This window comes from Neopsephotus bourkii, unplaced genomic scaffold (genome assembly GCF_033783945.1).
Source record: "Neopsephotus bourkii isolate Nb327-2 ecotype Australia unplaced genomic scaffold, CSIRO-AGI_Nbou_v1 NB_1038, whole genome shotgun sequence".
In the NCBI taxonomy this organism is placed as follows: Eukaryota; Metazoa; Chordata; class Aves; order Psittaciformes; family Psittacidae; genus Neopsephotus; species Neopsephotus bourkii.
Window position 1 is genome coordinate 384,235 of NW_026901527.1, and position 14,533 is coordinate 398,767.

Sequence of the window (14,533 nt, forward strand, 5' to 3'; positions counted from 1 at the left end):
AAGTGGCAGGGGTTGTCAGGAGGGACATCTTGAGTTCAACTCCCCTACTCGACCAGAGACCATCAAGTTCAAACACCCTGCTCAATCCAGGTCACCTCCCAGCAGGTTGCCGAGCACCATGTCCAGTGAGGTCTTGAATATCACCATGGATGGAGGCTCCGCAGCCTCCCTGGGGAATGTGGCCCTGGACCACCTCACAGTAAAAGTGCTTTCTTATGTTCAGATGGAATTTTGTGTATTTTCATTTGTTCCTGTTGATCCTGCCCTGTCACTGGGCACCACTGAGAAGTGATCCCAGTCAGCAGTGCTGCTGTTTTCTCCAAGCTGTAAAGGTGGGGGTTTTTGTCCAACACATTTGAAAACATCGAAATATTAAGTAATTTCTTAAAAAGAATGAAAATACAAGAATCTTTAAGCCCCAGCATACTTCCTGTTAGTTTGTGGTCTGTCACTGTGCCCTGCTCTGATACCCCCTACCTGCCATAAGCACAGGGCTAGCAGGGAAAAAAAGGATAAGAGCAGTAAGATCCACTCTGTTCTAGTCTTTCACATTTAGGTGGTGATGGTTTAAGAGCAGAATGGCAATGGTGCTAAAAAGAAATTATTTTGTGAGGTCGGATATTTAGGAATTATATTTTAAGGAAGTGCAAGGATCCTTTGGAGAATAAGCTTCAGGGAAAAAATACTACTGCAAAATTCAGAGGAAGGCATTAAGAATGCCATTTTAGTGATTTTTGCTTTGCTTAATACGGGAAGGAAAAATTTACTCTCTGATTTTTTTTATACCTGCCATATGACCCAATGCCAGGAGTTCATTCATTTAGATCAGTTCTGAATTCTAACAGAACAGAACTGTCCACTAAATCTACATCTATCTACATCTGCTTACACATTTAATGCAAGAGTTCATATTTCATGAAAGCACATCTTTCAGAAACACAACCAATCTTAATCTAAATGTATAAAAGACAAGGAATCCAATGCTTCTCTTTTAAGTCTGTGCCAGTGTTCAATTAAAACCACAGTGATGAACAATCCTACAAAGAGTCCAGCTGAGTCCATGAAAGAACTAACACCTAAGATGCTGTTTCACCTTTCTGTCTGGCTTCCCAATAGAGTTATCTCCTCTTAGTAAATACACTTGGGCTCCCCCGTGCCCCAAATTAATTGCTCTTATAATTCAAGACAGGACTTGTGCATATTACTTATTAGGAGTCAGAGTAAATGGCAAAAGTATCACACTCTCACTCAAACAAGCAGTGCAGGCTTATGTCATGATGGAGTAAGCCAGACCATTTGGCAGGTGAATCATTTCACAGGAAAGTAAATTCCAAACTACTTCAAAGAAACTGATGCCCAAGACAGCAAATGATACCTTGCTTATAGAGATAGTCAAACAAGTTCCCTCTGACATATTTGGAGAGAAACATGGTGATCACTATTTCATTGACCCACAGAAGAGTGAAGTCCCTAATGCCTGAATTGATGAGACAATTGATAACTGTTTTCCTGCAGGGATATTACAATGGAAACTAACCCTGCTGAGCTACTTTTGGAGGTCCCAAATTTAACTATTTTCAATAGACATTAAACAAATTTGAAGTGCATATGATTTCTAACTGTACTTGTCTAGTGAGTGAAAAAAGTTAACAAACTAATATATTTATCTTTTTGTCTTATCTTTAGCTTGAGGATGTCAAAGTAACTTCTGAACAAATTCCTAAGATAAGTAGTCAATGAATTCACTGAGTCACACAAGGAATCGCTGGAGGTTTGGGAACAGAAGCCATATTGAGTGAATCCTGAAGCATTCTCTAGCCACCAGGAAACACTGCTTAAATAATTCAGTTAATATTTACACTCTGCATAAGAAAACAGAAATATTTAAATGACTCCTAATCTAATGATACTGTGCTAATGACCTGAGCTAAGGACTTGAGATATTATTGAAGATTTGGTGAGTTAATTAGAAAAGGCATCACTTCATAGAAGATAGATGCTCACTGCGATGATAACCAAGTTCAAATAATCAAAAGTTAGTTCCCAACTTACATGTGATAAAGCCAAACAAAAAATAGTTGGCACAGATATCAAATATTTTGAATGAACAGTTCCAACCCCCCTGCCATGGGCAGGGACACCTCCCACTAAACCTTGTCACCCAAGGCCTCGTCCAACCTGGCCTTGAACACTGCCAGGGATGGAGCATTCACAACCTCCCTGGGCAACCTATTCCAGTGCCTCACCACCCTAACACAAAAGAATTTCCTCCGTATATCCAATCTAAACTTTCCCTGTTTAAGTTCTAACCTGTTACCCCTTGTCCTATTACTACAGCCCCTAATGAAGAGTCCTTCCCCAGCATCCTATAGGCCCTCTTCAGATACTGGAAGGCTGCTATGAGGTCTCCACACAGCCTTCTCTTCTCCAGGCTGAACAGCCCCAACTTTCTCAGCCGATCTTCATATGGGAGGTGCTCCAGTCCCCTGATCATCCTCGTGGCCCTCCTCTGGACTTGTTCCAACAGTTCCATGTCCTTTTTATGTTGAGGACACCAGAACTGTACACAATACTCCAAGTGAGGTCCCACGACAGCAGAATAAAGGGGCAGGATCACCTCCTTTGACCTGCTGGTCACGCTCCTTTTGATGCAGCCCAGGATACAGTTGGCTTTCTGGGCTGCAAGTGCACACTGAAGCCGGCTCATGTTCATTTTCTCATTGATCAACACCCCCAAGTCCTTCTCCTCAGGGCTGCTCTGAATCTCTTCTCTGCCCAGCCTGTACCTGTGCCTTGGGATTGCTCTTACCCAGGTGTAGGACCTTGCACTTGTCATGGTTAAACTTCATGAGGTTGGCATCAGCCCACCTCACAAGCATGTCAAGGTCCCTCTGGATGGCATTCCTTCCCCCCAGCATATCAACCGAACCACACAGCTTGGTGTCATCGGCAAACAATTTTATCACGTTCCTGCCGTTGCATTTCTCCAGCCTACCTAGGTACCTTTGACTGGCAGATCCAGAGTATTAACTGGCGTAACCCAAAACCTGGATGGAGTGCACTTTGCCACCTCCTACAGGTAACTGACAAACATATTAAACATGACAGGCCCTTGTACACTGCTGTACTCCACTTGTAACCAACGTTCATTAATCGCTATCCTTTGAGACCAATTATTTAACACATTTTTTTTTCCCACTTATCCAGTTATCCATCCAGATCATAATGTCCTATAAAGTACACTGCTTTTGGGATATGAATACTGATGTAAATATCAAATTCATCAGTCTCAGCAATAGTATACATGCAAAATCCTTAAGCTGCCTGGACACTAGAAAATTTGCACAGTATGGAGACAACTTCAACTTCTGATATGTAGTACTCAACCATGCTTTTATTAATAATAAATGGCAGTTATTAGTAAATGTTTGCTACTTTATATCCCAACTATATGCATTTAAGTGACAGCATTACATGAGAATAAAATAACAAGAAAGTCCTATGCTAAGCTCAATAAATGCTAACATATTATTGATGAACTGTGAAATACAATAAAATGTGATACATTCTGAAACTGTCAAGAAACTGGAATAATTTCAACCTTTAACTGCAATATGTGAGATAAAAAATGCAACATAAGGACTTAGGCACACAAAAACATTTTCAAGGAATGTGCCTTCTCCTGAACACAGAAAAGGTGGTCACGTCTCTCATCTCTGCTCCCACACAAACCAGATTCTAAGGACAGTACATGTTCTACTTTATTTTTACACAATATTTTCAACAAAACCAAACATATTTACTGGACAGCCGGAGAAAATTTAAATTAAATTGCAGGTGGGAAAATTGTCCATCAAGCATTGTGAACTGAGACATTTTCAAAAAGATGTCATAGTTAATTCAATTACAACATTTTGTCTGGTTAATAAAAGGACATGTATGCTCTTGAAGTAGAGAAGACTTACCATATCATGTTGCCTGTTATCTTTCCCTGATATGATCAAGAAGTAGTTCCACGCCAGCAGCAACAACAAAGCCAGTGGTATCATGTACAGCTCAAAGTTCCAGACCACAAAAAGAAAAATCTGGAAGACAGAGCAGAAAAAAGTGATTCAAATCAGCATTACATTAAACTACTGTGCACAGTTAAGACTAATAAATTAAGACAACTCTAAGGAATCCCACCTCTCCTTAGACAGGAAAGTTGTTAACCACTTTGCTGAACAGCCACTTACCCGCATGAAACAACTGCTACACTTTCTGCTCATACTTTAATTCATGCAAAAGGAAAAATGATGCAGTCTAAGAGGAATATTAATTGTATTAATTGTTGTGTTGTAAAATAATGCTTATGTAGGTAAAATAATGCAAATAGCATGATAATAAAGTTACAACTTAGGAAAGAAAACTTAGCTATTTCCATGAATAAAAATTAATAATCTATTTAGAAGAAAGAACTTGATCATTTAGTAGTAATGTCACACAAGCAAGCAGAAGTAAGCAACATAATTAAATCAGAAAAAAAGCCTTGCAAAAAAAAAAATCACACTAAAAGGTAAAAATGAAAACAAGTAAAACAGTGCTGGCCACAGACTCCCTGAAAACAGAGTTAAAAAGAAAGCTGAGAAGCCACCTAAGTCCACCCCTTTGAAAACTGATTTGTTGAAATGTTTCCTCAGCACCCTCGAGTGCTGCATGGATGGAAGTTGGCAGAAGCATGTGCCTTGGTAACTGGGGATACTCTCCTGCGCCAGGGCCACACAAGGATCGCAGCCCAAGAGAAACCATCTATACACCTCAGATCTCTGCTATGGAAATTTGATCAGCTTCAAATGCTGGACGAGGTCTGTCAGACCCATCAGGTGGTACAGACATGACTTTTTGGAAGCCTGAATGTTCTAGTGCTGGTACAAAATTATTGTTTTGCAGAAAAGAATTAAAAATAGCTGAACTTAGATGGGGTCAGACTGAAAATGTTTTTACATCTGGTTTTGCCTGTGAACAAAACACCCCTATTTTAGCCAGCTCTAGCCATAACTTTGGTTTGTTTTCTTCTAATACAACAAAAACTGAATGTGAAAGCACTATAGCAAATCACACTATGTACCACAGCTGGAAATCTTACTAAGCCTTTATCATCCAAATAATTACTGTTTTGGATATTTGTCTTTTTAATACCTACTAAAGTGAAAGAAGGTGTTGTGCCACAGAACTAAAGCAATGCCAATAGCTACGTAAACTAAAAGGTAATGTAGTTAGAGAATACTAGGTAAACTAAAAGGCGCTCATTTTCCCAAATTAGCCACCAAGGTAAATCTAAGACTAAAATGGGGATTTTAACAATCTTATTCTGGATTTTTGCTTAGAGTTAAAATAAAATACTCTTACCAAACACAAGGTTCCGTGTAAAAGAAAAAAATAATCTGCACTTTGGGCAGTCTTCTTTCTCAATATAAGCTAACATACTTCATGCTCTACCTTCTACCACTAAGCGCTATACATATGGAAGTCCTGTGAGACTGTAAGTCAAACATAATAAATACTGAAAGAAGTAAAAAAGCAGTGTGTGTGTGTGACGTAGATAAGAGGATGCCAGCACTTCTAACAGTTTTTCATTTGAAAGAAAACTGCCTTTTTTAGGTTGTTTAGTTAAAAGGAAATCTGTCAGAAATGGTAATGAATAAGAAGCAAACATCAGCTCAAGGAATTCGAGTTCTTCTATGAGCTTGCTAACCACTGTTCTGAGAGGAAGATTATAGAGATTTGATGCAGTAAATTTGATAAAGGCAACTTGCAATAGAATTTATGTCTCAAAAGTAAAGAAAATAGTCCTTGCACCCTTTAACCCCAGAAATGATTCAAGTCAATGGATGCATGCTGAAGGGAGCTCTCGAATTTGGCAAATAGGACCCAAGTATCAGAAAACCAAGTACTGGAGATTACCTGCTGAGAAATGGCAATGCATAGAGTCTTTCCTATGGTCCCATCTGAACTTTGGCTAGAAAGATGGAAAGAAAATCAAGTAATATCCATACAATTTCCATCTAGTCTGGCTGAATCTCAACCAGTTCCTTTCAGGCACTTGTCTCAGCCGGTCACTAGGAAAACAGGGACTCCATATTTGCAACGCAAATGAGATGTGTGCTGTGTGAGAACAGCACAGTGATGACACTGCAAGCCAAATGGCCTATCTTCCCCAGAAGAGAAATGCACTCATGAAATGCACATGGGAGAAAGCAAGCAGATTCCCAGTATCAGTATTTTAGTATTAGTATTATTATTAAACAAAACTTGTAAAAAAACAAGTAAACATGAGCAAACCCAAAATATAGCGCAGAACAGGACTAAGACTTAAAGAGCCCAGTAGCTGGGGGGAAGCGAGGAAAGAAGTGTAGTGCTATGCAGAAACCTTCACACAGGAAGGGAGGAAATCCTATGTATTCCACAATTAAACAAGTATGGGGGGTAAAAATCCAGAAAAGCTACTGAGCAAGTTTAAAAGGTCAGTTTATAGACTTGCCTATGCTTGTAAGGCATCTATTGAAACATGGACTGTATCTAGTATGATCTCTTCCAAGAAAATAATGGCTCTGTATCATTTAAAAAAGGAGCCTCATTGCTACTGAAACAAGCCAACTATTTTAAGTGAGGAGTGGGAGTCTCAAAGGTTACAGTTTAATATAGCTGCCATTCCCTACACAGAAGAATATAAGGAAGGACTTTTTTTCTTCTCCCCCACAAGATCAAGATTTTCAGAGTCACAGGCATGAAATGGCCATTTAAAACGTCACATGCCCCATCCCTGGCAGTGTTCAAGGCTAGGCTGGACAGGCCCTTAGGTGATATGGTAAAATGGGAGATGTCCCTGCCCATGGCAGGGGGTTGGAACTAGATGGTCTTAAGGTCTTTTCCAACCCGAAACATTCTGTGATTCTATGATGATACTCTCAGTGAGAGACACATGCATTAAATGATCATTCAGGGAAACACATGACACTATCCCTGGTGTATAACACTTAAAAAAATAATTTAAGTTAGAATACTGAATATCCTATTCTTTTGCAAACTACAGTATATTTTAAAAAGAAATCTCATCTAAAATGATTAACACTTCCTACTGTTCAGAAAAAAAGCCTTCCCTTTCAGACTAGCAGCTGTGGATCATTAGCTTTCCAGTGATGAGATGTGTTTGATAAGTATTTTTCTTTCTAATTAAGAGATGAGATTCTCTATTGGACTCTCGCTTCAGACAGAAGTGAAGAGATAGATTTCTGCCTATGTGGAAAGGCCATATTCTACAGAAAATTTGTTTCAGATTTCTTTTTATCTACCTCCACTCAATTTCATTTTTAACAGAACCCTGTTTGCACCCACAGGCTTCATAGCATTAACCCCTTCATTTCTCAGCTCATGTTATTTCTTTCTTTTCCTTCTGTTTTGACTGCAAATGGAGCAGAACACTTACGAAGAAGCTCATTCTAACCCACATCCTCAGGTGCAGGATAGAGCAGTGCAGATGACAAGGCAGGGCTGCGAGTACTGCTGCTTCATAGAATCACAGAATTGTTTGGGTTGGAAGTGACCTTAAAAGCCATCCAGTTTCAACCACACTGCCATAGGCAGAACACTTTCCACTAGACCAGGTTGCTCCAAGCCCACTCCAACCTGGCCTTGAATACTGCCAGGGATGTGGCTCTTGCTTGAGAATCTTCTGACAATATCTAGAAACTGCTCACTGCACAGAACTACCTGGGTTTGGTGACAGTCACAGGACCAGGCATAAGATGATTCCATCTGAGATATAGGGAGCTTTCCAGAATCTGCAGCCTTGCAGCAACCTTCAGGTGAAAGAGAAAAGGGACCTTGATGGCATGCCAGCTTTTCTTCTTCCCAGGGAAGGGGAAGTCCCCATGGGTGAGCCTGGCCAGCCCTAGGCTGGCATGGGAGCTCTCAAAATTGGCACTGTCAACTACCATAGTCATGAGCTGTAATGCGTTGGACAGTGTGATGGGCTATGAGCACTCCCACCAGTGTCAGGATACACAGGGGATGCCACTCATACGGCAGCCTCATTGTCAAATTATGGCTTTCTCTAATCATTTTCAAAAAAGATCCTTATGCTTCATTTACATATTACCCATATCCTTGCATTATATGCATTACGCAACTCCTGACTACCCTGGAAATACAGAAGTTGGCTGCGCAGTGTTTTGGCAGCTCCAAACACTGTGCTCTAATGACAAGATTGTCCATTTACCCTTTAAGTTTAAAAGGACAATTGCATTTCCTGAGGCTTTGCCCCTTAGGCATATTCTCAGAAGACTAAAAAGAGTGAAAGATAACCCCCATATCTTCATGGTATAGACTTTACGACAGTATTGTCAGTTTTAAGGGCTCTGGTAAAATTCTGCCTTGTGTTTATACAACAAAGCACTTGAAAATACTTTCTGCTGTACCTTGGAGAATCAGCAGCTTCTTCCATTACAAAACTAGTCAGTTACCTCTGGCAATCACAACTCCTCTCATCTTGTATGGCACTTGTATTAAAAAATTAAAAAGGAAGCATTTCTTTTAACTGTATCAGATCTCAAACGTGCTAGTACTAATGTAAACAGTTATGGAAATCCATTTCAAATGCAGTGCCTTTATGCAGGTGAGTCTGGAAAAAATGTGCCTTTTGAACATATTCTAAAGCATCCTCCAGCAGATTTTTTCAGCAGTCTTGCAATTTCACTTCCAGTTACCTGAGTGCCACAACAAGATGGCGTCTGAAAGATTGAGGATACAACACACTCTCTGTTACCCCGTTTCTTTAAACAGGCAAAAGTCAACTTGAAAACAGCAAGAGAATGGACTATGTAAAAGAAAAAATACAGGAAAAAATTAATGTCATTCCCACCTGCATTATTTCGACAGATTTTCAGTGCAACCTTGGATTAATGTTGGTTCACTTTTTCAAATGCCTAAGGTCCTCATAACCTGAGAAATGCTAAATAATTAGTATTTTGATCCTTTAAGAACTACTTTAACTCGGAAACAACCTTACTGGATTTCCTTCTTCTTCTCTGTCTTTACTGGAATTAGAATAAACCAGTTCTCCACAATTTAGATTTTTTTCTCTCATTCTTTCTATTTCATGTGGAGAAAGAAAATGGAGATACTTCCATTACAAATAATAGTAAGATATTAGCAAACTGGGTAAAGTTTTATTTTAAAACCAGTCTTGGTGAAACTTTTGGTATATTTGAAAGACCTAACGTACTCTCATTAAAGCACCTGGATCCCACATCTAGAAGAATGAAAAAATAGAAAAAATAGATGAAGAATGAAAAGATAGAAAAAAAAAATAGAAATCCACTTCTTCCTAGGTAGGACACCTCTGGTCATGGTTTTTCCAAATTACTAAGCTGTACAACAAACCCACAGATCTATTTCATCTCACTTCTTTCATCTATGCATGGTGTACCATTAGTTATTAAAGAAGTCTGACAATTAAGTGTGATTCACTTGATGTACTTCAACCCACCCAGATTTTTTTGAAATACTGCTGCAGATAGATAGTTCTTTCATCTGAACAACCTTCACAATGATTCTATTGTCCAATTACATCATACTGTAACATAACAGCGTCTTTACAAAATTGTCAGCACCATTAAAACATTCTAGGTAAAAGCTTAAAAATGTACATTTGATTTTTGCATACTTTTCTCTTGCAGAAGTGAAATTACTTTGCTTTGGGAATGCCAACAATTCCAAGACCTTGAGCCTCATGAATGCAGTACTATTTTAAACAGCACATGAATTATGGGTCCAGAGGAGGGCCATGAGGATGATCAGGGGACTGCAGCACCTCCCATATGAAGATAGGCTGAGAAAGTTGGGGCTGTTCAGCCTGGAGAAGGCTGCGTGGAGACCTCATAGCAGCCTTCCAGTATCTGAAGGGGGCCTATAAGGATGCTGGGGAGGGACTCTTCATTAGGGACTGTAGTGATAGGACAAGGGGTAATGGGTTAAAACTTAAAACAGGGGAAGTTTAGATTGGATATAAAGAGGAAATTCTTTCCTGTTAGGGTGGTGAGGCACTGGAATGGGTTGCCCAGGGAGGTTGTGAATGCTCCATCCCTGGCAGTGTTCAAGGCCAGGTTGGACGAGGCCTTGGGTGGTATCGTTTAGTGTGAGGTGTCCCTGCCCATGGCAGGGGGGTTGGAACTTGATGATCTTAAGGTCCTTTCCAGCCGTAACTATTCTATGATTCTATGATTCTATATAAAAGCCCTATTGCTGTAAACAATTCATTGTGAAATTTCTTCAGTCATTTTTCTCCCTTCACTTATGAGTTTCTGAACTGCATTATTACAGCTGTGTAGTTGGTATCCAGGTGAAAATTATAAGGGCAAAATATGGTTCATTGAGGCCATTCCCATACTTACAGCCTCCTGCCATTCTCAGGGCACGTCTATACAGATTTGTTCTCTCAGACTGCTAAAATGCAGACAACTAAGAGAAATTGATAGTATTTTCCCTATGAGCAATAACACCTGGCATCAAGTGACAAATGCCTAATGCGGATACATTAGATCAAAGGCATGGCGAACAGGAGTGCTATTAGATTCATCAAACCTCTTGCATTTTCATACTCATTTTCTGAACAATACCCAACTGTTTACCGAATGACCCATATCCTTTTTTCAGTGACATTACCTAGAAGACTGTTCTACACATTAATTATTTTCCAAGTTAAAAAGTGTTTTGAATGTCTGTCCTCAGATTGATTTTGCTTTGTGTTATATATATATTTACATATACAGCTCTTGGGTTGACCTTTTTAGCACAGTTCTGCTGAAAAGGCTAGTCACCAGCTCTACGATTCAAGTAATTTTGTAATTAAAATGGTCAAATTTTACCCTAGTTTTTTTAAGAAGAGGTACTTTGGCCCTCCCCCTATTGCACATACCTCTTCCCATCCTGGAAATGAATCCCATCCTTCCTAATTTTAAAATTTCTTAAGAATTTGCTAACAGTTACAGAACCACACATGCCATTTCTGTTGGAAGTGTCATATTATGACCAATATTTCTACAAAGTATATTTCAAATCATTATTTAACTTTTCTTCTTTTTTTTTACACTCAGGTCTATGTCACAAGTCTATGTTTACATTCCTTTTACCAAAAAAAAAGTTATCTGACATACTTCTCCTGTGTTACAATTGCAGTGCTATGAGGGTGGGACTGCTGAAAGTGTAAATCTATGTGCCACTTTAGAAGAAATCTCTAAAGTGTTGACTTTACGTGAAGTGTAATATCACAACATAGATCATGCTAGATAATTATAGCTATTTATGTGTAATGAATTGCCCCCTTCCTTTCTTATAGCTTGATATACTCAGCAGGGGCTGACAGGCTTTGAACCTGCCTCCTGTTCCTTCCAAACTCCTGAAGATTGTAAAATTAAACTGTCCACCAAAAGCTATTAACTGGGCATAGAGAAAAAAATATTTGCTATCATCTTCTTTGGCTTACTGAGAAGGGCTTCACTGTACGTCCACTGTAATCTAAACAACAGACATACTCAGGATATTTGCTGGGAGCTGTTCCAAATGCTGTATCTTCTTTACATCCCATTACTGCATCAGATCAACTTTTTCTTAATTTGCTCCCTTATTCTCCATCCATTTCTGGAGATGAATGAAAATCATACAGCATTTCAAGAAAACACTATAAAAAGTTTAATAGGGTAGAAATAGTTATCATTGCCCAACTACTGAAAAGATAAAAGACTTGCATATTTACTTTTTGCAAAGAAAAATAAGTCAATTACTTTTAAAAGCTCACTGTGAACTACTTAAACTTCCAAATGTTTACTGTGCTCACCCTTACTGTACTACAGAAAAACTAAAAGACCCCTCCTCACTATTCATTCACAAAGAGACACCATCAAAATAAATGGACCATTAAGATACTAGAAAGTCTAGTCAGGGAAAAACTAAGTCCTTTGGTTGTAGAAAAACCTACACTGACTATAGGAAAGCCTACACTTTGCCAAATGTCTGTCAGAAGTGAAAGGGCCAGCATTAAAATTTAAATTGTATGAACGAAGACTAGTATCATATGGTTAAAAGTATGTGGGCAGTCTGTGATTTCCAGTGATAAAAAACAAAGATACTGATTTTTGGTTTGATAACCACCCACATGTCTGGAGCAAACAAAAACAGTGGCTTCCATAGAAGAGCAGAGACACTTCCATCAGCTGTTCTGAAGGCTTATTTCACACACCAGACCTGTACTGACCTTATCATAGTGAAGGTACTCTGGCTTAATCTTTTACTTAGGGCTAAATTCTTTAATTTCAATTCCACAATATTTGGAGATAACTGCATCAACACATTGGTTTCTGTGGTGTCCTGGAGATGTCAACTGCTCACACACAGAACTCCCTTTCTGGATCTGTCCCTTTAATCAGGGCTGAAATTAAGTTGAATCAAGAAAACTTTATGCTGCTTCTGGGCTTGTCTTTTTTTTTTTTTTGTTTGGGTTTTTTTAATCTGTGTTTATAAATATGGTATGTTTTGGGGACTTCTGAGGGAAGAAAAAGAAAAAGAGACATCAAAGAATAGGATGACAGGAGAATCACCAAGTGGTAAGGCCACTGCTTTTCAAAAATGAGAACATACATTCGTTACAGCATTAACACATGTAGACATTCAATTGCCCCTAATGGTTTCTTTAAAATCTTTTGTACATGTTAGAAGCCATTATAGAAGGTGCCACTTGCCACCATTACTTGGTATCAACTAAATTGACCTAATGTTGGCTTATTTTAACTTTTCAAGACATCAGTCAACCTTAGTGAGCTCTCCAGGATGATTTACACGCTTGTGATTGATGAACTGCTTAATTTTGCTGTTCTATGATTTCTGGACTATTGGTTGGGTATAACTGTAAAACAATAAATAAATTAAAGTCTAGGTTTTCGCTGACCATCTTTCCTCAAGCACGTATGACCTAGCCTGCAGTTGTTCACACAAGAAAATATCTTCCTACCTTTTAATGTACTTTGTAAATAAATTTTAAGGAGTAAAACATTTCAGCTACCTTACCATTCTTTGTGATTTCGTCTCTCAGACTGTCTTGTGAATTTCTAATTTTCTGCTTCATAGATTGTAAGAATTCCACACCCATTCCCCCCCACCAAACTTCAGTTCTGAAACCTTGCAGAGTTATACGCAGCATCACCAGCAATGTGTGCCTGTTTCTATTTGCATCTCTAATACTAATCCAGGGCTGATACTACTAATAACTTGTTTCTTTACAGTGTTTTACAGTGGACATCCTGTCGTATTTCCCCCTTCCACCTGGAACGATCTCTACATTTATTCAGATGCCAGAGGTATCTGTATCTTAGCATGCTAGTTATATATTTCTATCGAGTATTTACCAAGCCTCTAAATGTCCTTGTGCAGATTAATGTTGCAGGTTGTACTAACAAGTCAGCAGAGAATACTAGTTTAGATGGGAGAGCAAGGCAGCTCCAGGTGTCTGAACAACCTGAATTCTTTAGCAGTAAGACTGTCCCTGAGCTAAGGCCACAAAGATAAGCAAGTATTTTCAGTTTCCTGGTAGGATAGCTATCATTATATTTTGCAGTACTTTCTTTAAACAAAATGTGAAATAAACTAAGTTCATTTTTCGCTGGTGGTTTTCTCTAGTTGGCTATAGTAGATCCTCAGGAAGCTAATGCATGTTCGCATACTTTTAGGTAAAAATTGCACTATAAATAAAACAACAGATTCTGCTATCAGCATAAACAGTATAAACTCAATATATTTCAATGAGGTACATGTGACAGCATCATGGAGTCACAGATTGGTTTGGGTTGGAAGGGACTTTAAAGCTCACCCAGTTCCAACCCCCTGCCACAGGCAGGGACACCTTCCACTAGACCAGGTTGATCCAAGCCCCGTCCAACCTGGCCTTGGCCACTGCCAAGGATGGGGCAGCCACAGGTTCTCTGGGCAGCCTATGCCAGTGAAATGTAAGGTATCCTGTACATTTTCTGTCTGACTCTTTCCATTGTAATACACAGCAGAAAGGAATGCAAATATAACTCTTACTAATACCTTTACAATTTGGTAGAACAGTCATGAATGAATAAATAAAAAAAATTAAAAAAAAAACAACCCTTGGTGATTACTCTATCACCACTTAGAATTTTGGCTGAGTTTACTTCTTTGCTCCTTTTAGGAACTTTGCAGACCTCCTCTAGTCTTCAAAGTTCCATTCAGGTGCATCTGAGGAGTGGACCAAATTCATACACCATTTCCTGTAACAGCAAAACTCTGAACAGCTGGGAGCTGTGCAACAAATGGAGCCAGGTACCTGTTTAAGAAACACGCTAGTCACACCTAACAGTGGCAATTGCACTTTTGGTCTTGTGAAGAGTTTCTCTCAATAGCCACATAACTGCCCCACTTAACAAGGGCAGGCAGAAAACCAGCATCTTGGAGGAACTGGAGGTGCTGCATGAAGACTGTC

At 39.1% G+C, this 14,533-nt stretch overlaps 1 protein-coding gene across 1 annotated transcript in view; it reads right to left on the reverse strand.

Moving 5' to 3' along the window:
• The window catches only part of MCTP1 (multiple C2 and transmembrane domain containing 1), a 112,900-nt gene that overhangs the window by 54,455 nt on the left and 43,912 nt on the right, over positions 1-14,533 (reverse strand). The window contains exon 7 of the mRNA XM_061360986.1: positions 3,966-4,085. Within this exon, the coding sequence (XP_061216970.1) occupies positions 3,966-4,085 (120 nt within the window). The remainder of the gene's footprint in view (positions 1-3,965; positions 4,086-14,533) is intronic.